Consider the following 27,113-nt stretch of genomic DNA (forward strand, 5'->3'; position numbering starts at 1 on the left):
GGAGTTTTGGCTTATATCTTGCTGGGAAATAAGGTTGAAGACACAGCAGATGCGTTGTGGAGGCTCTTTGAAGTGGAAGGTTTTGGTGTTGTTGTTTAAGCTGTTGATGAAATTGTTGGAGTTGTAGTTGTTTGAAATGGTAGCAATAGTAGTTGTTGTTGTTGTTGTTGCTGTAGCTTGTATATTTTAGCTTGTAGATTGAAGCTTTTAGATTGTATATTGTAGATTGTAGCTTGAAGCACTTGTAGCTTTTGTAGTTGATGAGCAGAGCAGAGCAGAGCGTTCTTCCAAATGAAGATCCTGAAGATTGTAGCTTGTTGCTGCTTTAGTTGTCCATGCTGGTTTAGAGTTGGTTCTTCAACGGAGCTAGCTACGGTGAAGCTGCTTCTTCCAAACGAAGATAAAGTGAACTGAAAACTTAGACTATTTATGGTGCCTTAGGGCTCATATGATTGGAAGATTAGTGATTAGCAAATACGAGACTGGACGTGATAAATCATAAGCACGTGATCCTCTCGAAATTAGTTTATGAATAAACTTCACTTATTCAGCAGTGTGTGTGTGCGTATGTGTGTGTGTGTAAAAGCCCTTTACTTGAACCCCAGAGCTGCGTCCGAATCTTGACCTTCTGCTGTTTTAACACACTCACTTTTTAACACACCGACCTCAAGAAAAACCCTCCTCTCGTTCATCAGACATCCTTAAATATGGATGAGTAACAGTGTCAGCATCCTGTGGACACATTTGTAGACACAGTTTTTACCTGGTTTACATGTTTGATGCCCTCCTCAGATCTTCTCAGTGGCATTTTACAACAGAATCAGAAAATAACAGGCTTTTAACACTCTAATAGTTTATGTTTAGTGAGTTAACTAATGTGTCTGACTTGATGAAAATACCCACACTGGAGACTGATAAACAGGAATAGATTCAATTCATATTTATTCCTCCAGCGCTTTTACAATGCAGATTGTGTTGCAGCAGCTGAACACAGAAGTTCTAGTAAACAGAAGCCGTGTCAGTCCAGTTTTCAGAGTTGAAGTTTAGTTTAGTTCAGTTCAGTGTGGTTTAATTTTCACTGCTGAAAGTCCAAACACTGAAGAGCAAATCCATCGATGTGCAGCTCTTCACGTCCCATTAATTATTATCCCATGAATATTATTAATTATTCACGGTTATTAATTGTAACTTATTTATTTATTTATTGCAGAAACATGGAGAACCTGAAAATAAAGTCAAGCAAAGTAAGTACAGCTCTATTTTTATTCTTGTACTTACAATTGTGTATCACATTCAGCATGAAAAGTGAAGCGCACTGTTGGTTTTGTTGTTTTGAACCGCTGAGTTTGTGCATTAAGCCGGGTGTTTGGCTGGCTTTTCCTCTGGCTTCTGTTTTCTTCAGTTTTCTTGGAGGTGCTCTCAGAAGTGTGTGTGTGTGTGTGTGTGTGTGTGTGTGTGTGTGTGTGTGTGTGTGTGTGTGTGTGTAACTTGCAAAATTGATTGTGTCCCTGCTGAAAATTCAGCTTAAACCAGCCTAGGCTGGTTGACTGGTTTTAGCTGGTTGACCAGGCTGGTTTTAGAGAGATTTTGGCCACTTCCAGCCTGGTCTCAGCTGGTGAGGCTGGAAAGTGACCAGCTAAAACCCTCTAACACCAGCTTGACCATCCTGGTTTAAGCTGGACATAGCTGGTTTTGGCTGGGCTCCTAGTCTGGCTAGGCTGGTCAAGCTGGTTTTAGCTGGTCATCTTCCAGCTTGTCCAGCTAAAACCAGGCTGGAAATAACTGGAAACCAGCCTGGAAGTGGCCAAAACCCCTCTAAAACCAGCCTGGTCAACCAGCTGAAACCAGTCAACCATCCTAGGCTGGTTTAAGATGGATTTTTCTGCATTTTTTTTACTGTGTAGTTAAATAAGTTAAACACATTATCTAATTGACCATCATTTTAAAATGTTAATATTATTGCACATCAAATCAGATTTGTTTTGTCTGCAATTTTTGGATGTCAAAACTAAAACTCAACTTTCACCCGTTATAAAAAAAATGTAATCAAGTTAAATTTTTGGGCTCTATTTTACCGATCTAGGCACAAAGTATGAAGCACATGGTGCAAAAGCATTAAGCTCACTGGATGTGTTGCGCCGCACTGCGTGTGTTGCCTACATTTGTGCGTTCCCTGAGCAGCAAGAACAAACTTCTACCATTGCCAACGGTGTCAGTATCCCTTAAAGATGTCTAGAATAAATGTTTAGAGATGGTGTGACCTAACATGTACCTATGTGTGAGTTTAATGTAGCCCTTAATGCTTTATTCATCCTTGTCACAGCACCAGGAGCATCGAAATCAGGCACCAGAATTGATATGCAGATTCAGTCTGGTGCATAGTTACAAAGGTGCCGAAATGGCACTGGGTTTGGGTAAACAACCGTCAATCATTTGGTTAAATTTTGAAGTATCAGATCTGACTCTGAACTGGTTCAAAACATCGATTCATCAGAAATAAATCTACGTGAGCTGTTACCGGGGTGGTACCTTTTCGAAAGGTACATATGTGTACTTAAAGGGTATATATTGGTACCTCAAAGGTATAAATTAGTACTGAAAATTTTAAGAGGTACTCTTTTGTACTACTTAGGTACTAATATGTACCCTTGAGGTATTAATAAGGACCCTTTAAGTACAAATATGTACCTTTCGAAAAGGTACCAGCCCAGTGACAGCTCACACACCTTTATTTCTGAGAGTGAAGGATAATGCAGAGCAAGTTATCTCTTGCTTTGCTGATCTCTGCTCTGTGATTGCTTCAGTGTGTGTGTGTGTGTGTGTGTCTGCTTTTAGTTTTGTGCTGCAGAATTGATTTGTTTTCTGTATTGATTGACCAGCGTTGACATTGCCAAATCAACAATAACCTTTGCGGCATTTTTATTCCAATGAAATGACTGTGAGCTGCTGTAGTTTGCGCACTAACACGTCAAATACAAGCGTGTTTAACAAGTGCACTTGATTTTATTGAATGCATAAATGTGTGGTGAACTTTAACAATGATTTTACAAAAGTTTATATTTAAAGGGGACCTATATTCTGTCCCTTTTTACAAGCTGTAAAATACGCCTCTGATGTCTCTAGTGTGTATGTGAAGTTTCACCTTAAAAATAGCACACAGATAATGTTGTCTAGCTCTCTGAAACTCACCCTTTTAGGCTTTGATCCTAATTGTGGCGCTTTGGTGACTGTCGCTTTAAATTCAAATGAGATTGTGCTCCTTTTAGAAGAGGGCGGAGCTACAATTATGTTTACAAATGCCCCAACCTGTCTAAAAATTAACTCTCTGTGGCCCTCTGCTGGACAAAAGATTTACTTCCTAACTGTAAACATTGTAGGTTCATCATTACCCAGCAGATGGCAGAATTTTTCATGTAACACCTAGATCTATATCCAGAGAAGACCTAAAATAAATGTAGACACTTTTTAAGTGACTTTTTAATAAAACATTTATGATTTACATACAACAGGAAGGTGTAGATGATGATTTTTCTGTCAGCACATGTACATTCATTCATTCACTCGTTCAGTTATTTTCCTTCGGCTGAGCCCCTTATTTATCAGTGGAATGAACCACCTACTATTCCAGCATATGTTTTACACAGCAGATGCCCTTACAGCTGCAACCCTAGTACTGGAAAACACCCATACACACTCACATTCACACACACACATACATTACGGCTAGTTTACTTCATCGATTCCCCTATAGCGCATGTGTTTGGACTGTGTGGGAAACCGGAGCACCCACACCAACACGGGGAGAACATGCAAACTCCACACAGAAACATCAACTGACCCAGTCGGGACTCGAACCAGCGACCTTCTTGCTTTAAGGCCACAGTGCTGACCGCTGAGCCACCATGCCGCCCTTAAAGTAGCTACATAAATATCTCAGAACACCGCATTAGCTGAGATGTAGACAATAATTAATTATATATAATTTGTATGGGTAAAATGTATAACTTTTTACAATTACACTATTTGTTGGGGTCATAGAGAGCCCTGCTGAATTAGTAAACAGGAAGTTAATATATTTTGAGGGTTAAAGTGACATGTAAAGGCTTCACTAGGGTAATTAGGGTAAAGTTAGGGTAATTAGGCAAGTCATTGTATAACAGTGGTTTGTTCTGGAGACAATCCAACACTAATATTGCTGAAGGGGCGAATAATATTAACCTTAAAATGGCTTCAAAACAATTAAAAACTGCTTTTATTCTAGCCCAAATAAAATAAATAAGGAAAATATTAGAGGAAATACTGTGAAAAACTCCAAATAAATAAGCTGTCTTCAGCTGTATATAATAGAGTATATAAGAGAAACCAGCAGCATTGTGGTTTCCACGAGTAAGCGTAGCTCTTTGTGTCTGGTTTGTAGAAAGCGCAGCGTAAAATGGATTTGATCTACATTTACAAAGCACGTCTTATTTTCCGGATTCACACCTGGCAGAGGATTCAGATCAAACGCTTGACAGAAATCACTCTCACAGAAACTTTCCTGTCCTTTGTGCTTCACAGTGTGTGTCAGAAATATGCAAATAATGTGTTGATTTCCCCTCCGGGAGTAATTATTCCCTGCTTTCGGACTCAAAACTTAACAAAACAGGCGATGGCATGTGTATACTTCTTCTTTCTGCATTATCTCGCTTTCCTTCGCTGGTGGAGAGGCTCTTTGTTGTGATGTCTGAACGTCGGCTGACATTAATCAGACTGGCCCAGTTTCTGGATCCAGCTAACCGCCCAGACACTCCAGTGATGACCGCACGATAACAGCCCGCCTGACAGCCTTTTGCCTTCCGCACAAATCATAAATAAATAAAGTGGCGCAGGCAGCAGCGTGAAAAGGTCAGTCAAGAAGAAAGACAGCTTGTAGGAACCGCAGACGCTGTGCAGAATCACATCAGCCTGCAGATCTGTGCTGCCGCTTATACCACATTACAGCTGAGCCGTACCGCGGGGAAACCCACTCATTTACTGACATTAAAAATGAAAGGAAAGGAATCTGAGTTTATTTGGATCCCCATTAGCTGTGCTCTGAGGCATTGCTAGTCCTCCCGAGGTCCCACAACACTTAAAAGACACATACATTATTCCATACATAAGTTAAAGGTCCTGTGAAATTAAAATAAAGTCAAATAAAGTTACAAAATTTACATTTAGAGATAAATTTAGAGATAAAGATATAAGCCTGATATTTTTACATACCATATTTTACCCAATATGTGTTGAAATAACCCAGCAATTTATTTATTTATTCATTTATTTATTTGTTTGTTTGTTTGTTTGTTTGTTTATTTATTTGTTTACAGTGTAAAATTGGCCATTAAATTGAATTTACAAGAACCCAACATCCAGTAATTGGAGCATCAAGTACACAACTGGTGCTCATGAACATTAAGTAATGGAGCGCCTCAGGGTTCAGTTATTGGAACAATTTTCTTCTCAATCAACTTGATTAATTGTAAACCCAACAATTATGGTTTGCCAATATTTTAACCAATTTGGGTTAACATAACCCAGCAATGTTTTACAGTGTAAAATCAGGCATTAAATTAATTCTACTAGAACACAACATCAAGTAATCGATGCATCAAGTACACAATTGGTATTAACATCAAGTAATGGAGTGCCTCAGGCTCAGTTCTTTTAACACTTCTCTTCTTCATCTTGGTTTATTGTAAACCTAACAAATAATGTATGTCCATATTTCATTCAAGTTGTATTTAAATAAACCAGGAAATATTTACAGTGTAAACCTGGGCTTAATTAATTAATTGAATTTATGAGAATCCATCATCAAGCTATTGCCACATGAAATACACAACTGGTACCAATTAACATTAGGTAATGGAGTACCTTAGTGCTCAGTTCCTGGGCCACTTTTTTCATCTACTTTGTTAATTGTAAACCCAACAAATATGATTTGTCCACATTTCATCCTGTACGTTTTGAAATAACCCAGCCATTTTTTACAGTTTGGAATTGGAAATAAAATTAGAACCCAACAACAAGTAATTGGCACCCATCAAGTACACAATTAGTATTAACATCAAGCAATGCAGTGCCTCAGGGCTCAGTACATGGACCCCTTCTCTTCTCCATCTACTTGGTTAATTGCAAATTTAACAAATATTGTTAGTCCCTATTTCATCCAATTTGAGTTTAAATAACCCTGAAATTATTTAGAGTGCAAAAATGTTTTTTCATTGAATTTATGAGAACAAAACTTCAAGTTATTGACACATGAAATACACAACCCCAATTAACATTAGGTAATTGAGTACCTCAGGGCTCAGTTCTCGGACCACTTCTCTTCTCCATCTACTTGGATAATTGTAAACCTAACAAATATTGTTTGTTCATATTTCATCCTATATATCTTTGAAAAACTTAGTGTTTAAAATTAGTCTCTTTGAATTTGCAAGAACCCAACATCAAATTATTGTCAAATCAAGTACACAACTGTTACCAGTTCACATTAAGTAATGGTGTGCCTCAGGGCTCAGTTTTTGGACCACTCTTCTTCTTTACTTGGATAATTGTAAACCCCCAAAATATGGTTTGTCCATATCTCATCCAGTTTTTGTTTAAATAACTTAAATTGAATGTACATTGTAAAATTGGACTTTAAATTGATTTTACGATAACCCAACGTCAAGTATATTCCACATCAAGTACACAATCAGTACCAATTAACACTGAGTAATGGAGTGCCTCAGGGCTCAGTTCTTGGACCACTTCTCTTTTCTGTTAACTTGATTAATTATAAACCCAACAAGTATGCTTTGTCCATATTTTATCAAATTTATAGTGCAGTGACCCAGCAGTTTTTTACATTGTAAATTTGGGCATTAAATTGAATCTACGAGAACCTACATCATCAAGTAATTGACACATCAAGTACCCAATGGAGTATATGCACACAAGCCTTTTAAATTTCACTCAGCCAGCCCCAGGGCTTCTGGTTAATTGTCATCCCATACAGAATCGCCTTGTATAAGATCTGATTTTTTTAAATCTTCATTTGATCTTCACTCCCTGGCTATGAAACAATATAAAGTGGATCTCAGACCAAACAAGAAGCATTGCATTCAGTTATATTTTTCCATGCCTTGTCTTTAAAATATGGAAGTTAATTTGACCCCAGTATTTACAGCGGAATTTCTGCGCCAGCCTGCTGCTAATGATGGGGTCTGTGTTTACATGGTCTTTCGTCTCTTTTAATGCTTTAACAACCAAATAGATGCTCAAGTCTATTTAACTGATTATATTTGAATTGCATTACATTTTACAGTGTAAAATTGGGCATTATAAAGAATCGACGAGAACCCAACATCAAGTTAATGGTAAACCTAACAAATATTGTTTATCCGTATTTCACAATTTATGTATAAATAACCCAGAAATGATTTACAGTATAAATTCGGCATTGAATTGTATTTATGATAACCCAACATCAAGCTATTGCCACATCAAGCGCCTAATTGATACCAATTAACATCAAGAAATGGAGTACCTCAGGGCTCAGTTCTCGGACCACTTCTCTTCACCATCTACTTGGATAATTGTAAACCCAACAAATATTGTTTGTCCATATGTCATCCTGTTTGTGTTTGCAGTGTAAAATTTACAGTGTATAATTGGTCTTTTAATTGAATTTGCATGTATCCAACATCAAGTTATTGCCATATCAAGTACACAATTGGTACCATTTAACATCAAGTTATGGAGTGTCTCAGTTCTTGGACCACTTTTCCTCTCAATTAACTTGATAATTGTAAACCCAACAAATATGGTTAATCCATATTTTAACTTGATTGGGTTGACATAACCCAGCAGTGTTTAACAGTGTAAAATTGGGTCTTAAATTGAATTTACAAGAACTCAACATTAAGTAATTGGTGCATCAAGTGCACAATTGGTACCAATTAACACTAAGTAAATGGTGTGCCTCAGGGCTCAGTTATTGGACCACTTTTCTTCTCAGTCAACTTGATTAATTGTAAACCCAACACATTTTGTTTGTCCATATTTCATTCAGTTTGTGTTTAAATAACTTAAATTATTTATAGTGTGAAATTGGGCTTTAAATTAAATTTACGATAACCCGACAGAGCTTCAGGAAACCCAGTTGGTACCAGTTAACATTAAGTAATGGTGTGCCTCAGGCTCAATTCTTGAAGCGCTTTGCTTCTCAATCATCTTGATTAATTGTAAACCGAACAAATGGGGTTTGTCCATATATGAAAGAATTAGCATTTTTAGAGTGTGTTATCTGTGATTACAGTTGTTCTTGTTGATGATAATCCTGCTGTATGCATCAAGGCAAATGGTCAAGCTTTATTGCAGAAAGTTGGAGCGAATCTCTCCGACAGTCCAATATCACGCTGCAGTATCAGTCGTACGTCACTGTCACATTACTGCTGGAGAACTCTCCAGAGGTGTGTAATCATATTATTCCTGGAGACAATAAAGTTTTCACGACCCTCAGTCCATAAAATACAGAAACCAAAATCAGCGAGCCATAAGAAACTAATCATAATCCTGAATTATGGCTGGAGTTTAGCTCGTGAGAAGACAGTCGCTTCGTGATTTTTAGAGAACACAGACATAACTGTGTGCTGAAACAAACACAGCAGAAACATCAAGAAACACATGTCTTTTCTGCCAAATATTCGATTATTTATATTCGTAAATTTTACAGTATTACAGTGCAGCACTTATTAGTTATTTTCACGATGTCTGGATCTCAGGGAGCGACCGGAGCTTAAAGTATGGCTCTGTTTTCTGCAAAGGACATACTGTATTTGCATATCTGTGGGTCAGTGGAAATATTATTAATCAGAGACTGTCACGTCGGCTTACATGAGTCAGTAAACAGAGTGAGAGAAATGCCTACGCACGTCTGACATCTGATCAATACTCGCTGCAGAAACACACGCTGACATTTCTGGCTTTCAGCTGTAATAAACCCTGTACTTAATGTAAAGCTTTGGCCATTATTAAACAACTCCATACGTCATACAGTAGAATGAGCCTAGAATGGGTGGATGATAGATTGGATATAAACAAATAAACAAATAAATAAATAAATAAAATAAATAAATAAATAAATAATTGATGACTAGATAAAAGTAGATCATAAAAAATTGATTGATTGATTAATTTATTATGAATTAATGTGTGAATACATAAATAATGGATATAATAAATAAATAAATGGATAAATGAATGGATAGATGGAATTAAATAGATAAAAGAAAAAATTATTGATGTATCGACAAAAACAAACAAACAAATACATTAAATGAATTAATTAAATTAAATTAATAAATGGATGGAGAAAGAAAGAAAGAATAAATAGAATAATAGATAAAAGTTGATAATAAATAAAAAAAAATAAATGGGTGGAAGAAAATAAAGAAAGAGAGAAAGAAAAAAAAAATTAATAAATGGTAATTGATGTATAAGTGAATGCACGGATAAATAAATATTGACAGAAAATAAATAAATAAATGATAGATAAAAGCAAACAAAAAACAAATAGATAGTAAAGGATAGATAAAAACAAACAAACAAACAAACAAACAAACAAACAAACAAACAAACAAACAAACAAACAAACAAACTCATGAATGAATGAATGATTGAATGAATAATAGATGGACAGACAAATGATTGATGAATGATTGGATGTAAATAAATATAGAAAGAATACATGTAATAAATGGTAATAGATGTGTAATTGGATGCATGGATAGATACAAAATAGACAGAAAACAAACAAACTAACAAATAAATAAATAAATAAATAAATAAATAAATAAATAAATAAATAAATAAATAAATAAATAAATAAATAAAAAGTGTGTGTACTGTATAAGTATGTAAATGGATGGATTGATGTATTCTGCCTGTTTTTCTTTGAAATATAGGTTATGGAAATGCACTTTTATTCAGTGAAAGTCTGAGAGTGTTGAATACCCCATAAGTTGCGCAATGTGTTGAGTGTGTGGTGGAGTATCAGTCACACACACACTGCACACACACCTTTCATTCTACTAAATAATCTCCACTGAGTTGTCATCCAGCATGAAGTAGTGCACAAACCAGGTAAAACACTGCCAACACACACCCATCATGCTCCTGTCAATTATGAGCTTTTATTGCCTCATCATAAAGTGCTTTTTCAGCCTAATGGAAATAAAACATCCACTTTTATCGATTTGTTTTTGTAGATTTCAATTATAACTTATTTTTAAAAGCCATTTTCTCCAAACCAATGTTTTCCTCTTGCTGTAGGCTATTATTCTCTACTTAAGAAGCCTTGCATAAACTAAACTACACGCCTATTTTTGTTTTGTCATACAGTATATTCTGAAAGTTTTTACAAAGGAATTTGTACATGCATATGCATCACTATAAATAATCAGATCATTTTATAAAACAAAAAAATATTTATATATTTAAAATATAATTTAAATAAATAAATAAATATTTGAATGAATAAATAAATTTATAAATATATTAATAAATAAACAAACAAACAAACAAACAAACAAACAAATAAATAAATAAATGGATGAATGAAAAAGACAAAAAACAAACAAACAAACAAATAAATAAACAAATAAATAAATACATAAGTAAATAAATATATATTAAAAAATAAACACATACACTTTAAAACTAAATGAATATAAATAAATAAATAAATAAATGTGTATAAGTTAAATGAATACATAAATAAATAATTGTTAAGTTAAATAAATAAATATATATAAAAATAAACAAATAAATGTATATAAGTTACATAAATAAATAATTGTATATAAGTTAAATAAATACATAATCAATAATTGTATGCTAGTTAAATAAATAAATAAATAATTAAATAAATAATTGTATATAAGTTAAATAAATAATTGTATATAAGTTAAATAAATAATTGTATATAAGTTAAATAAAAAAATAAAAAAATAAATAGATAATTGTATATAAGTTAAATAAATAATTGTATATAAGTTAAATAAAAAAATAAAAAAATAAATAGATAATTGTATATAAGTTAAATAAATAAATAAATAAATAGATAATTGTATGTAAGTTAAATAAATAAATAAACAAACAAATAAATAAATAGATAACTGTATATAGGTTAAATAAAAAAATAAATAGATAATTGTAAATAAGTGAAATAAATAAATAAACAAATAAATAAATAAATAAATAGATAATTGTATATAAGTTAAATAAATAAATAAACAAACAAATAAATAAATAGATAACTGTATATAGGTTAAATAAATAAATAAATAGATCATTGTATATAAGTTAAATAAATAAATAAACAAATAAATAAATAAATAGATAGATAATATATAAGTTAAATAAATAAATAAATAGATAATTGTATATAAGTTAAATAAATAAATAAACAAATAAATAAATAGATAATTTTATATAAGTTAAATAAATAAATAAATAGATAATTGTATGTAAGTTAAATAAATAAATAAACAAATAAATAAATAAATAAATAGATAATTGTATATAAGATAAATAAATAAACAAATAAATAAATAAATAAATAGATAATTGTATATAAGTTAAATAAATAAATAAATAAATAAATAAATAGATAATTGTATATAAGTTAAATAAATAAATAAACAAATAAATAAATAAATAGATAATTGTATATAAGTTAAATAAATAAATAAACAATTAAATAAATAAATAGATAATTGTATATAAGTTAAATAAATAAATAAATAAACGGATATACATTTAATAAAATTAATTAATAAAGAAACAAACGTGCAATAGAATTGATGAACTAAATTGACTGTAGTGTTGGTGTGTGTGTGTGTGTGTGTGTGTGTGTGTGTGTGTGTGTGTGTGTGTGTGTGTGTGTGTGTGTGTGTGTGTGTGTGTGTGTGTGTGTGTGTGTGTGTGTGAATAAGTGTGTATGGGTGTTTCTGGGTTTTGGCTGGAAGGTCATCCGCTGTGTAAAAACATATGCTGAAATAGTTGGCGGTTCTTTCCGCTGTGGCGACCCCTGATAAATAAGGGACTCAGCTAAAGGAAAATGACTGAATAAATGTTGCTCTTGGGCACAATTAGCACACAACCTTTTAGTGCATTCATTTGTGTTTATGTTTATTCTTTCATCCCATCTAAAAATAAAGGCACAGATATGAATGGATATGTTTATTGATGTCAGCAATCAGGTTTTTCCAGCACCTGGATGTGACGTCTTTAACTTCAGTACTGTAGTGTTGATGCTGATACTCTTTGTGCTGGAAAACAGCTGTGAATCTAGTTAGCAGATTATACTTTTATAAAGGTGGAAAGGGTTTTTGTGGGCCAAAAATGAGGCGTCTCTTTTCAACCAAAACACAAACCTGCTTAAAATAACACTGCAAAAAAAAAACCTTTCTAACTTAGAGTTTTGGTCTTGTTTCTAGTCTAAATATCTACAAATTCTGAAATCAAGACGCATTTTCTATAGCAACAAATTACGCCAAACAGGTCTTGTGCCTTATTGCGTTGTCTTCTTCTTCTTCTTCTTCTTCTTCTTCTTCTTCTTCTTATTATTGTGTGCCCATAAATTTATTTTAAACATCTTATACTGTTTATACACCGGTTATTTGCACTTCTGACTGCATTTCATTGGACAATGTCATAACAGCTGAATCCAATCTAAATCTGATGGAACAATCTCAATGAATGCTTCGTTTTCTGTTGTTTTACTAACTTGATCTGATAGACATTTTGAGCTGAAAGTTAATAGACGCATTCTGGAGACACCAAAGACTGATCTTACATCATGTAAAAGAGGTCAAATAGGAAGATTGTGAAGCTGATTGACTAGCGTTGGCAACTGTTAAATACGCCGGTCCCACTTTATATTAAGTGGCCTTAACTAATATGTACTTACATCAAAAAAATAAATGCAATGTACTTACTGTGTTTATAATGTATTTGAGAATACTTGTGGTGCTTTTGAGTTGGGAGGTTGAGTTATAGACAAGTTTGGTGGTATGGGTAGGTTTAAGGGTGGGTTAAGGTGTAAGGGATGGTCAACAGTGTACTTACAAATGTAATTACAGAAGTTAATTACCTACATGTATTTAATCAAGCATAAGTACACAGTAAATACATGTATTTACACAATAAGTACATTGTAACAAACGATTAATTCCTGTGTAAGTACATATTAGTTAAAGCCACTTAATATAAAGTGGGACCAATACGCCTGTCTGGCTCATGTTCATCCTGAAACAGCTCAAAGCGAGGCGTCCAGTGTGAACTGACAAGAGTGATGCACACTGTCAGACAACGAGACCAAAAATAACGTGAGGACGGTTCGGGCTGTTTGCTTTTAGTGTCGCTAGTATTAACACGATGAATAATTCATGAGCAGATGTGAACGTGGCTCAGGTGAACCAGTAAGCAGAACTCTTTCTCTCGCTTATTCCCTCTCTAATTGGATCATACAGATCAAGTCAGAATTGTTTTCCCTTTTGTGATTTCCTTCCTTTTTCTAAATATTACCAAACTTGTTGAACAGATTCAGGAATTTTTCGCAGTATGTCCTCTAATTTTTTTTCTTCTGGAATAAGTTTTATTTCGGCTAGAATAAAAGCAGTTTTTAATTGTTTTAAAGCCATTTTAAGGTCAATATTATTCGCCCCTTCAGCAATATTAGTGTTGGATTGTCTCCAGATCAAACCACTGTTATACAATGACTTGCCTAATTACCCTAACTTTACCCTAATTACCCTAGTGAAGCCTTTACATGTCACTTTAAGCTGAACACTAGTATCCTGATGACTATCAAGTCTAATATTATGTGCTGTCATCATGGCAAAGTAGAGAAAAGAAATCCGTTATTAGAAATCAGTTATTAAAGGTATTATGAATTTAAATGTGTTGAAGAAATCTGCTCTCTGTTAAACAGAAATTGTACAGAAAAATATACAGGAGGGCGAATAATTCAGGGGGGCTAATAATTCTGTCTTCAACTGAACCGGCTGAAAGGAAAGCTCACCCAAAAATTAAAACCCTCAAATGCACACCCTCAAATAGTGTGAAACCTGCTCATTTTTATTGCAAGCCGTGTGTTTGGTGTCGTGCATCGCTCATTCATGTTTAAAGTCCTCCAGAAACGGAGAGATCCTGCAGGAGTGCGTCTGTGGTCTGAGCCTGTGGGAAATACCTGTGTTAAAAATGAGCCCGATATTCAAACACAAGCAGGGCAATTTGTGCAAATTTGATGTGTAACGTCGGAACGGGCCCGGTCTCATCAGTGCGGGTCCAGAAGTGGGTCATCAGAATGAATTAGTGCTGTCATTGGAGGAGGAGATGAAGAGCTGAAACCCCTCCTGTGTGTTTTATTTCTTTCATCAGATTCTCCAGTCGTGGTGCTGGAGGAGCCTTTACAGCTGTTTTCTCACACCGTTTCAGTTCCAACCACATTTCTGTTGGTAAAATCTGGTGATTAAATCAATTATTTTCCATAAATAGCATGGTGGTGATATCATGTACAGAACCCTGGAATTATCATATTGCTTGTCTAAAAAGTCACAGCAGTACCATGCAAAAAGTATTTGTTAAATCTTTAGAAAACAACAAAAATATGTTTGTTTAGAAGTATAATTTACTGTTTTAATACAAAATTATGTGTATATATATATATATATATATATATATATATATATATATATATATATATATATATATATATATATATATATATATATGATTGGCTGATAGCCATGATATATTTAAGTAATATCAGCACACGTACAGCCTCTTTACCCTTTGTGTATTACTCCGCCCAATTCAATTGTATTACTCCGTTGAATTCAACGCGGAAGAAAGTAGTTCCTCATACAAAAGGGTTTTTGAGACTCTCCATGTTTGATTTTGTTTTCATATACACAATTTTGCCATCAAACTGCTGTATAAATGCCATATCACACTTGTAGCCGTGCAATATGGCTGTATATCAGCACAGGTGGGGACACTAAACGTACGCCTCCCACCAGTGGCGATATACAGCCATATTGCACAGCTACGAGTGTGATATTGCTCATATATACATGTTTGTGTGTGTATATATATATATATATATATATATATATATATATATATATATATATATATATATATATATGTGTGTGTGTGTGTGTGTGTGTGTGTGTGTGTGTGTGTGTGTGTGTGTGTGTGTGTGTGTGTGTGTGTGTGTGTGTGTATATGTATATGTATATGTATATATGTGTTTATATATATATATATATATACACACATATATATATGAACACATATATACATATATATTTAATGCATTTAGGCATGTGGACATGGTCAAGGTGATCTGCTGCAGATCGTCTATAGACTTATATATATATTACAAACTATATATATAGTATGTGTGTATATACATAGTATATATATATATGTATGTGTATATATATATATATATATATATATGTGTGTGTGTGTGTGTGTGTGTATATATATATATATATATATATATATATATATATATATATATATATATATATATATATATATATATATATATGTGTGTATATATACATATATATATATATATATATATATATATACATATATATATATATATATATATATATATATATATATATATATATATATATATATATATATATATATATATATATATATATATATATATATATATATATGTTTCAGCTGTCATAGTCAGCTAAATATGCAGGTTTGGTGGCTTTGTTTACATTCTGTGCCTTCAATAAGGCTGCCTGATGATGCATAATCGAAAAACAATCTATATATTAAAGCTGCTTGCATTGAGCAGTCTACTCTCTTCAAAATGACAAAACTAAACATTAAACACTTTCTAAACTGCAGATCTTCCTAGTCAGATGCTTCCTGAACTGCTGTTTTCTCCTTTTCCGTGTGTTATTTACATATTCATGAACATACAGATCTAATTAGTGTAAACAGCACATTACTGCAAAGGTTTTCCACACTTCTGTTTATCCCTAATTAGAGAAATAAATAACAAATCAAGGTTAAATCAAGATTTTCACAATGCAGTGAGTGTAAGTCATGCATTTATCTCCATAACAGAAACATCCTCCTGTAAGCAGCAGAACAAACTAGCAGACGAATACTCATGCGTATGCAAAACAGTGTGGAAATAAACCTCCGGCACGTCAGACGTCTGAAGAGCTGCTCTCGGGTCATCATGGGGGATTTAATCACACTCGTCCCGTTACATTCATTACCCGAAACCAATGCTCCACGCTTAATTATCTTCATGTATAATTGATATCATATCTCAATATTATTTAGTCAGGGACAGAAATATGTGGAGTTTTTTTCCAGGACAGCCTCTCTGGCATGATTCATTCATGTAATTTCTCATGGCAGTATAAATATTTTACATATTTGTCCCGTAGAGGGATTGAGCTGGATAATGTGGGCTTTTTGAATTCTTCATACTTTCTGATTTTAATAAAAGGGCCGGTGGCACATTCAGAGTCACACGGTGAGTGTTTATGTGGACTGTGCTTAATGCTGAATCATTTTAATCAAGACAATGGACCGGGCTTTCCAAAAAAGGTCACACAGGGGTCATTTTGAATCAAATCTTCTCATGCACCTCTGTCAGGATGACTGAGGCACCGTGGTTTCTGCAGCATTATTTTTGCATGTATGGGTTTTGTTGTCAATAAAAGTTTAGGTTTGAATCTGTTTTGCTTGGTCAGACGGCCCACTCTGCTGTGATTGGTCAGATAGGCCAGTCTGCTCTGATTTCTAAGGTAGCCCGGTCTGATCTGATTGGTCAGATGGCCCACTCTGCTGTGATTGGTCACATGGCCCAGTCTGCGTTGATTTCTAAAATAGCCCGGTCTGATCTGATTAGTCAGATGGCCCACTATGCTGTGATTGGTCAGATGGCCCAGTCTGCTGTGATTGGTCAGACGGCCCACTCTGCTGTGATTGGTCAGATAGGCCAGTCTGCTCTGATTTCTAACGTAGCCCGGTCTGATCTGATTGGTCAGATGGCCCACTCTGCTGTGATTGGTCACATGGCCCAGTCTGCGTTGATTTCCAAAATAGCCCGGTCTGATCTGATTGGTCAGATGGCCCACTATGCTGTGATTGGTCAGATGGCCCAGTCTGCTGTGATTGGTCAGATGGGCCAGTCTGCTCTTATTTCTAAGGTAGCCCCGTCTGATCTGATTGGTCAGATGGCCCACTCTGCTGTGATTGGTCACATGGCCCAGTCTGCGTTGATTTCTAAAATAGCCCTGTCTGATCTGATTGGTCAGATGGCCCACTATGCTGTGATTGGTCAGATGGCCCAGTCTGCAGTGATTGGTCAGATGGCCCAGTCTGCTGTGATTGGTCAGATGTTCCAGTCTGCTGTGATTGGTCAGATGGCCCAGTTTGCTCTGATTTCTAAGATAGCCCAGTCTGATCTGATTGGTTAGATGGCCCACTCTGCTGTAATTGGTCAGATGACAAAGTCTGTTTTTATTTGTAAAATGGTGCATTCTGTTCTGATTGGTCAGATGGCTCAGTCTGTTCTGATTGGTCAGATGGCCCACTCTGCTGTGATTGGTCAGATGGCCCAGTGTACTCTGATTTCTAAAATAGCCTGGTCTGATCTGATTGGTCAGATGGCCCAGTCTGTTCTGCTTGGTCAGATGGCCCACTCTGCTGTGATTGGTCAGATGGCCCAGTGTACTCTGATTTCTAAAATAGCCTGGTCTGATCTGATTGGTCAGATGGCCCAGTCTGTTCTGCTTGGTCAGATGGCCCACTCTGCTGTGATTGGTCAGATGGCCCAGTGTACTCTGATTTTAAAATAGCCTGGTCTGATCTGATTGGTCAGATGGCCCAGTCTGTTCTGCTTGGTCAGATGGCCCACTCTGCTGTGATTGGTCAGATGGCCCAGTCTACTCTGATTTTAAAATAGCCTGGTCTGATCTGATTGGTCAGATGGCCCAGTCTGTTCTGCTTGGTCAGATGGCCCACTCTGCTGTGATTGGTCAGATGGCCCAGTCTACTCTGATTTTAAAATAGCCTGGTCTGATCTGATTGGTCAGATGGCCCAGTCTGTTCTGCTTGGTCAGATGGCCCGCTCGGCTGTAATTGGTCAGATGGCCCAGTCTACTCTGATTTTAAAATAGCCTGGTCTGATCTGATTGGTCAGATGGCCCAGTCTGTTCTGCTTGGTCAGATGGCCCACTCTGCTGTGATTGGTCAGATGGCCCAGTCTACTCTGATTTTAAAATAGCCTGGTCTGATCTGATTGGTCAGATGGCCCAGTCTGTTCTGCTTGGTCAGATGGCCCACTCTGCTGTGATTGGTCAGATGGCCCAGTCTACTCTGATTTTAAAATAGCCTGGTCTGATCTGATTGGTCAGATGGCCCAGTCTGTTCTGCTTGGTCAGATGGCCCGCTCGGCTGTAATTGGTCAGATGACAAAGTCTGTTTTTATTTGTAAAATGGTGCATTCTGTTCTGATTGGTCTGATGGTCCAGTCTGCTGTATTTGACCAATTTTCTGGTTGGTCAGATGACCTAGTGTGTTGTGATTGGTCAGATGACCAACCTGTTGTGATTGGTCTAATGATCCAGTCTGTTCTGTTTGGTCAGATGACCCAGACTGTTGTGATTGGTCAGACAACCAGGTCTGTTCTGATTGGTCAGATGGCCCAGTCTGTTCTGATTGGTCAGATGTCTCATTCTGCTATAATTGGTCAAATGACCCTGTCTGTTCTAATTGGTCATATGGTGCAATCATCTCTGATTGGTCAGTCAATCAGGTCTGTACTGATTTGTCAGATGGCCCAGTCTTCTGTGATCGGTCATGCAAACAGATCTGTTATGATAGGTCAGATGGCTCAGTTCTCTGTGATTGGTCATGTAACCAGGTGTGTTCTGATTGGTCAGATGGCCCAGTCTGTTCTGATTTGTCAAATGGCCTGGTCTGCTGTAATATTCAGTCTGCAGTGATTGCTCAGATGGCCCATTCCTCTGTGGTTGGTCATAGGACCAGATTTGTTCTGATTGGTCAGATGGCTCAGTCTGCTGTGATTGGTCTGGCAGTACAGTCTGCTCTGATTTTAAGAACTGTTTGTTAAGTGTGCTAAAATTAAATTCAAAGTTTAGTTTATGCGAGGAACTCAGTGCTAAAGATGCATTTGTTTAGTGGCTATGGTGTGGATTGCTGGTGATCTGGAGAGCTTCACTTCAGTGTTTTTGGAGAGTGAAATAAATGGACACGGTCTATTAGCTGAAGACAGATTGCCCTCTGCAGTGTAGAGAGCGTCCCGAGGTGCAGATCAGCCATCAGAGACTCAGCGTCTTCACTCAGTAGTGTCTCGATCTGTCTGGAGTCCTCTTTAGTTCAGTCGCTGAATAATGAGAGCACTTCTGCTGGAGACTCTGGCTCGATTATAAGACTTTCACTATGACAGATGAGTGCAATTAGACATTTTTATAAAAGAAAATGGCAATGACATCGCTTCGACAAAACATTTAGTCAGAATTCAGTGAAAGCTATTAACAAAAAGTGCATTCTTTCTGAACAAGTATGGCAGATTTTTGAGTGAAAGGACACACACATGACTATTTACCCAATATGCAGTTGAATTCAGAATTATTAGCCCCCCTGACTTTTTAGACCCCCTGTTTATTTTTTCCCCCAATTTCTGTTTAAAAGAAAACAGAAGAGGTTTTGGAGCACAATATGCTGCCTTCTTCTGCAGCATGCATATTTCAACAAGACAATGCAAAACCTCATTCTGCACACATTATAAGGTCTTGCTGTGGAGGAAGAAGATACAGGTACTGGAATGGCCTGCCTGCAATCCCCACCTGTCTCCAATAGAGAATGTGTGGATGCAATTTGTGACGAAGCGAAAACCCTGAACTGCTTCCCACCTTAAGACTTGTTTGCAAGAAGAATGGGACACAATTACGCCTGAAACACTCACAAGGAACACAATAAATAATGTTTGTTGTATTGTCTGCCATAAAATAGAAGTCAAAGTAAATTCAGAAATCACTCCTTTCTTTTTTATTTGTGCTTTTCATACTGTCCCAACCTTTTCTGATCTGGGGTTGTATGTTTTTTTGTAATCAGTGTTGATGGAGCACCGCATATACCAGTAAAAGGTTATAGAATGAGACAGAATTTGCTGATTTAATGACAACAGAAAAAAAATATAAGCAACTTAATGATTATTTTTTTTATTGGGGATTAGAAAAATTACTGAAAAAAGTGAGGTGTGTACAGAGCAGTCATTTAAAAGAAGTTATTTTGTGTTAAGGTGGAGTAGTGGCTGGGGTTTTTCTGCAGTAAATATCTGTGTGTGTTCAGAGAGAGTATTCGAGAGAAATGCTGCAGATGCAGATGCCACCCACGGGCTGAGGGAGACCCTGCTGGATTTACAGGAGCTCCCGCTGAGACTCTCGCTCTGATCCTGGGTTTCTTTTATTCGTGACATGAGAGCAAAAGATGCTGCGTAGAGCTGCAGATCTGAGGAAAACTCTGCTGTTACTGTCCTGCCCTGATACAGCTGTGCACACACTTTACTGAAATAACACCTCTGGATACGCAGGCTCAGTTTAATGAGGTCTTATTACATGGCGGTCTGGAATACTTGCTTCTGATTGGTCAGTCGGGACATTGTAAGACATGTTTTTCCTAGATGACAACCGCTGAATAACTCATGCGGGAACTGAGAATCATCTGTCAGTGAATTTGTTCAAGCCAAATACTTAAAATGTTCATTTTTGAGCCATAAATCAACAGGGGCCTCATGTATCAATGCTGCGTACGCACAAAAACTTTGCGTACGGCAGATTTCACACTCACGTTTGGATTTATTAACGATGAAATGAATGTGGGAATGGGCTTGGTCCACGCCAACTTTATGCCTGGCGTACATGCATTTCTTGTGTGTGTTTGTTTTATTTCCATTGGAGACTCCTAGAGGATATTGTGTAAACTGCACACTACAAAATATCTTTGAGCCGTGTAATGGCAGCTGTATGTGACGGGATCATCCGCATGTCTAGGAGGTATATAAGGTGTCCATATCATGCAGTTGACCAGCCAAACATTAAAGCGCAATTTGCAGCGATTGGTTTTCCCAATGTAATCAGAGCGATCGACTGCACACACCTTGGTATAAAGGCGCCATCTAAAGACAAATTTGCAGACGTGAATCGGAATCGGAAACATTTCCATTTAATAAATGTGCAAAAAATATGTGATGCTCAAATGCGCTTAACATAATACACACACTTATTAATGATCCCTACTTGTCTTCCTCGCGATGAAGAGTAGGCAAAATCTGATATGTAGTGGAGCAAAGAAGAATGAGTTCATCAAACGCTGGATTCGAACCGAGTTCATGATCGAATGTGTCAAAACATGTTGCCGTGTGCTTTACGAGGTACACCACTCACCACAGCAGCTGCTCAGGATACGGCCTGGTCCATGATTTTGGAAACCTCGGGATCATCTCGTCGCTGGTCTTGGATCGAATCAGTGACTCTGCATAATCTGAGGGCCTCGGGATGAGTATCCGCAGGTGGAAATAGAGAATAAAGAGAATAATTAGCGTAGCTGCTGTTTATAGTGTATATAAACGAGATGCAGAAACCTGTGTGGAGCACAATCATGTATCATACCGCTAAGTGATGCACTATGTTTTGAACTGCTAGAGTGTGTCTGAGCCTCAGACGTTATCAGGAAGTCTATTCCAGAGTTTAGGAGCCATAAATGAGAAGGCTCGACCTCCTTTAGTAGACTTTGCTATTCTAGGTACTAGAAGCCCTGAGTTTTGAGATCATTTAGGAGCGAGTTGGATTGTAGCGAGACAGAAGGTTGGTTAGATAAACAGGAGCTTGAATATTTAAAGCTTTATAGGTGAGAAGCAATATTTTAAATTCAATACGAAACTTCATTTATTAGGGGGTGGAGGCAGGGAGGGGTTTTGCGCTTGTGCATGTGCGCTCAGTTTCACGTTTATTCGGATGTACAAAGAGAATATGCGTGTGATTCAGCGTACGCTGTGTTTCATACATCTGAATTTTTTACTGCGTACGCACATTTATAGCTTTGTGCATACTCAATGTTTTAGTATGAATTCAACGCAAGTCTTTGTACATGAGGCCCTGGAGATTTACCTCTTGTGTGCTGATGGGTCATTTTCATTCACTCTGGGCTGATTTTGAGTCTTAATTTACCTTAATTTACATTTTATTTAACTTTCTTTCTGTTTGAGCAAATGGAGTGAGTTTTGATGAGAAAATCTTATTTTGACACACATTTTAGGAAAATGCTTTTGATATTAATGAAAAACTCAACAGTACAGCCCTGTTTTTGTCATCTCGGGTGCATTTTTCAGTTTATTCGTGACAATTTGCTTTTGTATAATGTCATTATTATTAGCAGTATTATTTATTATATCCATATTCTTATTTGTTTTATTAAAAACAAGCTTAGATTTGCCCACCTGTCAGGTTTTAGACCAAATGGGGCGCAGCATGTGTAATAGGATATAGCTCTGTTTTTTGAGCACACTTTGTTATTATTGTTCATTTATTCGTTTGCTGGAAATTAGAACTGAATTTAGAAATAGTTTTGAAACAAATCTTTGCGCTTAACAAACTAAAGTAATTATTTATAGGCTAATGGATGTCTGTGCGTGCAACAAGTTTCCTTATCCACGAGAGTGAAAGTGAAAGTAAATAATGAGGAGGCTCATCTCTCATTCTCGTGCTGCAGATGCTCTGTTTTACTGTTTTCTCGTTAGTGAAGTGTTCAGTTTTTACACTTACAGAGCCCGTCATGTAAATAGCAAATGCGCTATGGCGCAACGCAGCTGTCTTTTAAAGGGTATGTGAGATGAGACTCTGATTGGTTTATTCTCACAACACAGCTATTACTAATTCAACGCAAGTCTTTGTACATGAGGCCCTGGAGATTTACCTCTTGTGTGCTGATGGGTCATTTTCATTCACTCTGGGCTGATTTTGAGTCTTAATTTACCTTAATTTACATTTTATTTAACTTTCTTTCTGTTTCAGCAAAAGTTTTGATGAGAAAATCTTATTTTGACACACATTTTAGGAAAATGCTTTTGATATTAATCAAAAACTCAACAGTACAGCCCTGTGTTTTTGGCTCCACACATGTGCTGCTTTTCTCCTGCTGAAAAAATGAAAAGCCGTCAGCATGATGGAAGCTATTATTCTGGATGATGCCCGCGCAGCCGTCTGTGTGACGTCCGTTTGTGTGATAACTGATATTTATAGCTGTTTCAGCGGCACGTGCATCATGAGCTTCTGTGCTTTTCACGTTGGCAGTGTTTGCTTTAATGACGCCTCTGTGGAAAGGTGCAAACTTTACTTGTCACTGTGAGCGTTTGTTGTGCTGAGCTCAGTGACAGACCACGGCGACAGCAGAAGAGACAGATTTCTGAAAGTCCTCCGTCCTCACGAATAAAACGCAACTCAGGTCTGAAACACCAGAGATGCGGAGGCTGTCTGAGCTCTTACGAAGCTACACTCCGCCACACTGCACACAACCATTTTCTTACTTTTAGTTTTTGTCTTGTTTCTAATCAGAATATCTTAATATTTATAAATCAAAAAGCATTTTCTAGACAAGCAAAAATGTCGTCTTGTTTTAATAAAAAAATTGTCAAAATTAAGCAAATTTTTCTTTAAAACAAGCAGAATAATCTGCCAACGGGGTGAGGGAAATAATTCTCAGAAAAAAAAAAATAAGAAAAAAAACTCAATTTATTTCGACTAATTTTTCCTAAAATTAAACTGTTTCAGTGCACAACACAGACTCAAAATCTCAAAAATTCTGTTTTATATTTATATGTTATGTGAAAGAAGTCTTATCTGTTCGCCAAGGTTGCATTTATTTATAAAGCTGAATTTCCTAATGACTTCTCCACTTTTAGGGTCACACGATCATTTAGAAATGTTTGAACTGAAACTGATGATCAACAGTAAAAAAAAAAATTAATAAAAAAATCAAGAATGCATAATTTTATATCCTGTCATGGCATTGCAATCAAAAAATGTCATTATGTTGGCGCCAAAGTCTTGTTCACGGCGACCCGAGTTCGATTCCTGGCTCAAGGTCCTTTGCCGACCCTTGACCTATCTCTGCTCCCCAAACTTTCTACTTTCCTGTCTCTAAGGGCCTACTCACACTATGCCATCCGTACCGTGCCCAGGCCCGTTTCCCGGATCGTTTGAGAAGTGTGAGTGCGCTGAATTGGGCTCAAGCACGGTTCACTTGGCCGTCCCTGGCCCGGTTGGAAGAGATGTGCCTGAGCGCGGTTCACTTGGGCTTTGGTTCGGTACGCTTGTAGTGTGAGTGCAAAACGTGCCAAAGCCCGAAACTGAAAGCGAGACGTGACTTTTAAGGGGCTGTTTCATATGGATTTATTAATCATTCTTACTGTTCAATGAACGCAAACTGCCGTAGTTTATTAAAGACGAGAACTCCTCACAGCATGACAGCTGCATCTTCAGCAGACCTCCTCATTCCTGCAGCACGAGGGCTTTATGATTGTTTATGAGCGCCAAAAGTGGCGGATCTGTTCGGCGAAATATCTGACTGCGTGTCCCCGCATCCCTAAGGACTGTTTGGCGAAATATTTGACTGCATGTCACTGCATATCAAACAACTGACACGATAAAACTAGAGAAATCTCCACTGTGCTGCTGAGTGAGAGAGCGCTTCTCACTGAACAACGCAGCAGCGATGACGTAAGCGTGCCGAGGCCAGATTGTGGTGTGAGTGCGGGCCGTCGGGGGAGACGGGAGGGGGGACAAGCGTGCTTTGGCCCGGTTCGAGGCAACTGTACCTAGTGTGAGTACGGCCTAAATCTCCAATGTCCACTCCCAATAAAGGTGAAAACCCCTAAATAATTATAATAATATACTAATAATTATATATTTATATATTATAATAATAATAATTATAAAAAACGGCATTATAATGAAAGTCAATGGGACAAAAACAGCTTCCAACATAATGAAAGCGGAGTTAGTTTACCCAGAGTGTATTGTTGAATTTTTGAAAAAATCGCACCTGAAGGCAGATTCAGCTTACATAATCCACAATAAAGTAATCCAACATCAGCATCCGAAAGCTCAACCGTGCGTGAAAAGTGTGTGAAGTGTCCAACATTCCACACTTGATTTCAACAGTTAAATAAGAGCATCATCTGGCTAACATGCACTTATTATTTTTAGAGTTTTCAGTGTGAACGCACTACTTACACTGTTTTTATACTACAAAATGGCATAAAATAGTGCATACGTATGCGATTTGGGATGCACCTAGTGTTTCTCAACCATGTTCCTTGAGGACCACCAACACTGCATGTTTTGGATGTCTCCTTTGTCTGTCACACCCATTGCAGGTCTTACAGTCTCTGCTAATGATCAGAATTAGGTCTGTTTGGCTATGGAAATTGTGCAGAGCTGGTGGTCCTCCAGGAGCGTGGTTGAGAAGCACTGTCTTAAAAGTTGTTTTGCCAAGAACCTTATGCGCCTCTTTAGAAGTCGCTGAGGTAAATGCTGTTTCATGACTGACAAAAGACAAAGACTGCGAAATAAAACAACGGGACAAACATTAAGACAAATGCTACACTTTAATGCGCAAATTACACAATGAAATTTTCCCAAAACATGCATGAAATAAGATTTGTCTGCAAAAATCATTCCGTTTGCTGAAATTCAGAGATAGTCATGGCCAAATGAAGACTCAAAATCACCCCAGAGTGGATGAAAACATTTCTAACCGCACACAAGGGTTAATAATGGACTAATATGTTGGGGTGAACACTTTAAATACTGAGCTGAACTGAAGTCGGTGCTTTTGAGAACTCTATACAGTGTAGAGTTCATGTCTGCTTGAGGTAGAGGACAGGATCAGAGCGGCGCGGTGAAGAAAAAATGTGTTTTATCTGCTCTGTGTGACCTCTGCACCATATGAGCAGCTGCTTACTGTCTGACAGCCAGATGTTGACTGAGGTGAACACACACACACACACACACATATGCGCATCCACCTGAGAGGTCATTTGAACACTGTTATGATCATCAAGAATTATACTGACAACTAATTCACCCTGTTTTGTGATTGTGTGTTTGCAGCGCAGTATCTGAAATGCAGGTGTGTGTGTGTAGCTTGTATTCCTAATGTTGTGGGGACCAAATGTCCCTAAGTATACCAATACCAGTAAATTTAGACCGCGTTTGATCTTCATGAGGACAACGCCTCATAAATCTGACAGAATGAAGTGTTTTGAATTGAACTGGCGACACAGTGGCGCAACAAAAAGTGAAATGAATGAGGAGGCATGCGGACATTCCACAATATTTAAATCAAGTCATTTTGCATGTCAAAGTCACATTTATGCATATAAAATATAATATCCCAACAACCAAATTGGCGCAGTAGGTAGTGCTGTCGCCTCACAGCAAGAAGGTCGCTGGTTCGATCCTCGGCTCAGTTGGTGTTTCTGTGTTCAGTTTGCATGTTCTCCCTCCGGGTGCTCCGGTTTCCTACTCAGTCCAAACACATGTGGTACAGGTGAATTTGATAGGCTAAATTGCCCGTAGTGTATGAGTGTGTGGGGGTGTTTCCCAGAGATGGGTTGTGGCTGGAAGGGCATCCGCTGTGTAAAAATGTGCTGGATAAGTTGGCGGTTCATTCCGCTGTGGCGACCCCGGATTAATGGAGGGACTAAGCTGACAAGAAAATGAATGAATGAATGAAAAATTGTGGCTAGTGAAAATGGTGAGTGGCTGGTAATGTGGGAATACTACTAGCCACACTGGCTGATGATCAACAAAGGTAATGTCAAGCCCTGTTGATAATCATCAGTGTTGTTCTCTGGGCTTCAGAAGTGACTGATTGTCTTTTCTTCACTGCTCTTTATAATGTGATCTTGGTACTGTTACACACACACACACACACACACACACACACACACA

The 27,113-nt window shown here is 37.0% G+C and overlaps 1 protein-coding gene across 3 annotated transcripts in view; it reads left to right on the plus strand.

The window, feature by feature from the left end:
• The window catches only part of fstl4 (follistatin-like 4), a 204,839-nt gene that overhangs the window by 19,886 nt on the left and 157,840 nt on the right, over positions 1-27,113 (plus strand). For all 3 annotated transcript variants that reach the window (NM_001031843.3, XM_087300214.1, XM_087300215.1), the window contains exon 3: positions 1,211-1,244. In NM_001031843.3, coding sequence (NP_001027013.2) covers positions 1,211-1,244 — 34 coding nt within the window. The remainder of the gene's footprint in view (positions 1-1,210; positions 1,245-27,113) is intronic.

This window comes from Danio rerio, chromosome 21 (assembly GCF_052040795.2).
Source record: "Danio rerio strain M-AB ecotype USA chromosome 21, GRCz13ab, whole genome shotgun sequence".
In the NCBI taxonomy this organism is placed as follows: domain Eukaryota; kingdom Metazoa; phylum Chordata; class Actinopteri; order Cypriniformes; family Danionidae; genus Danio; species Danio rerio.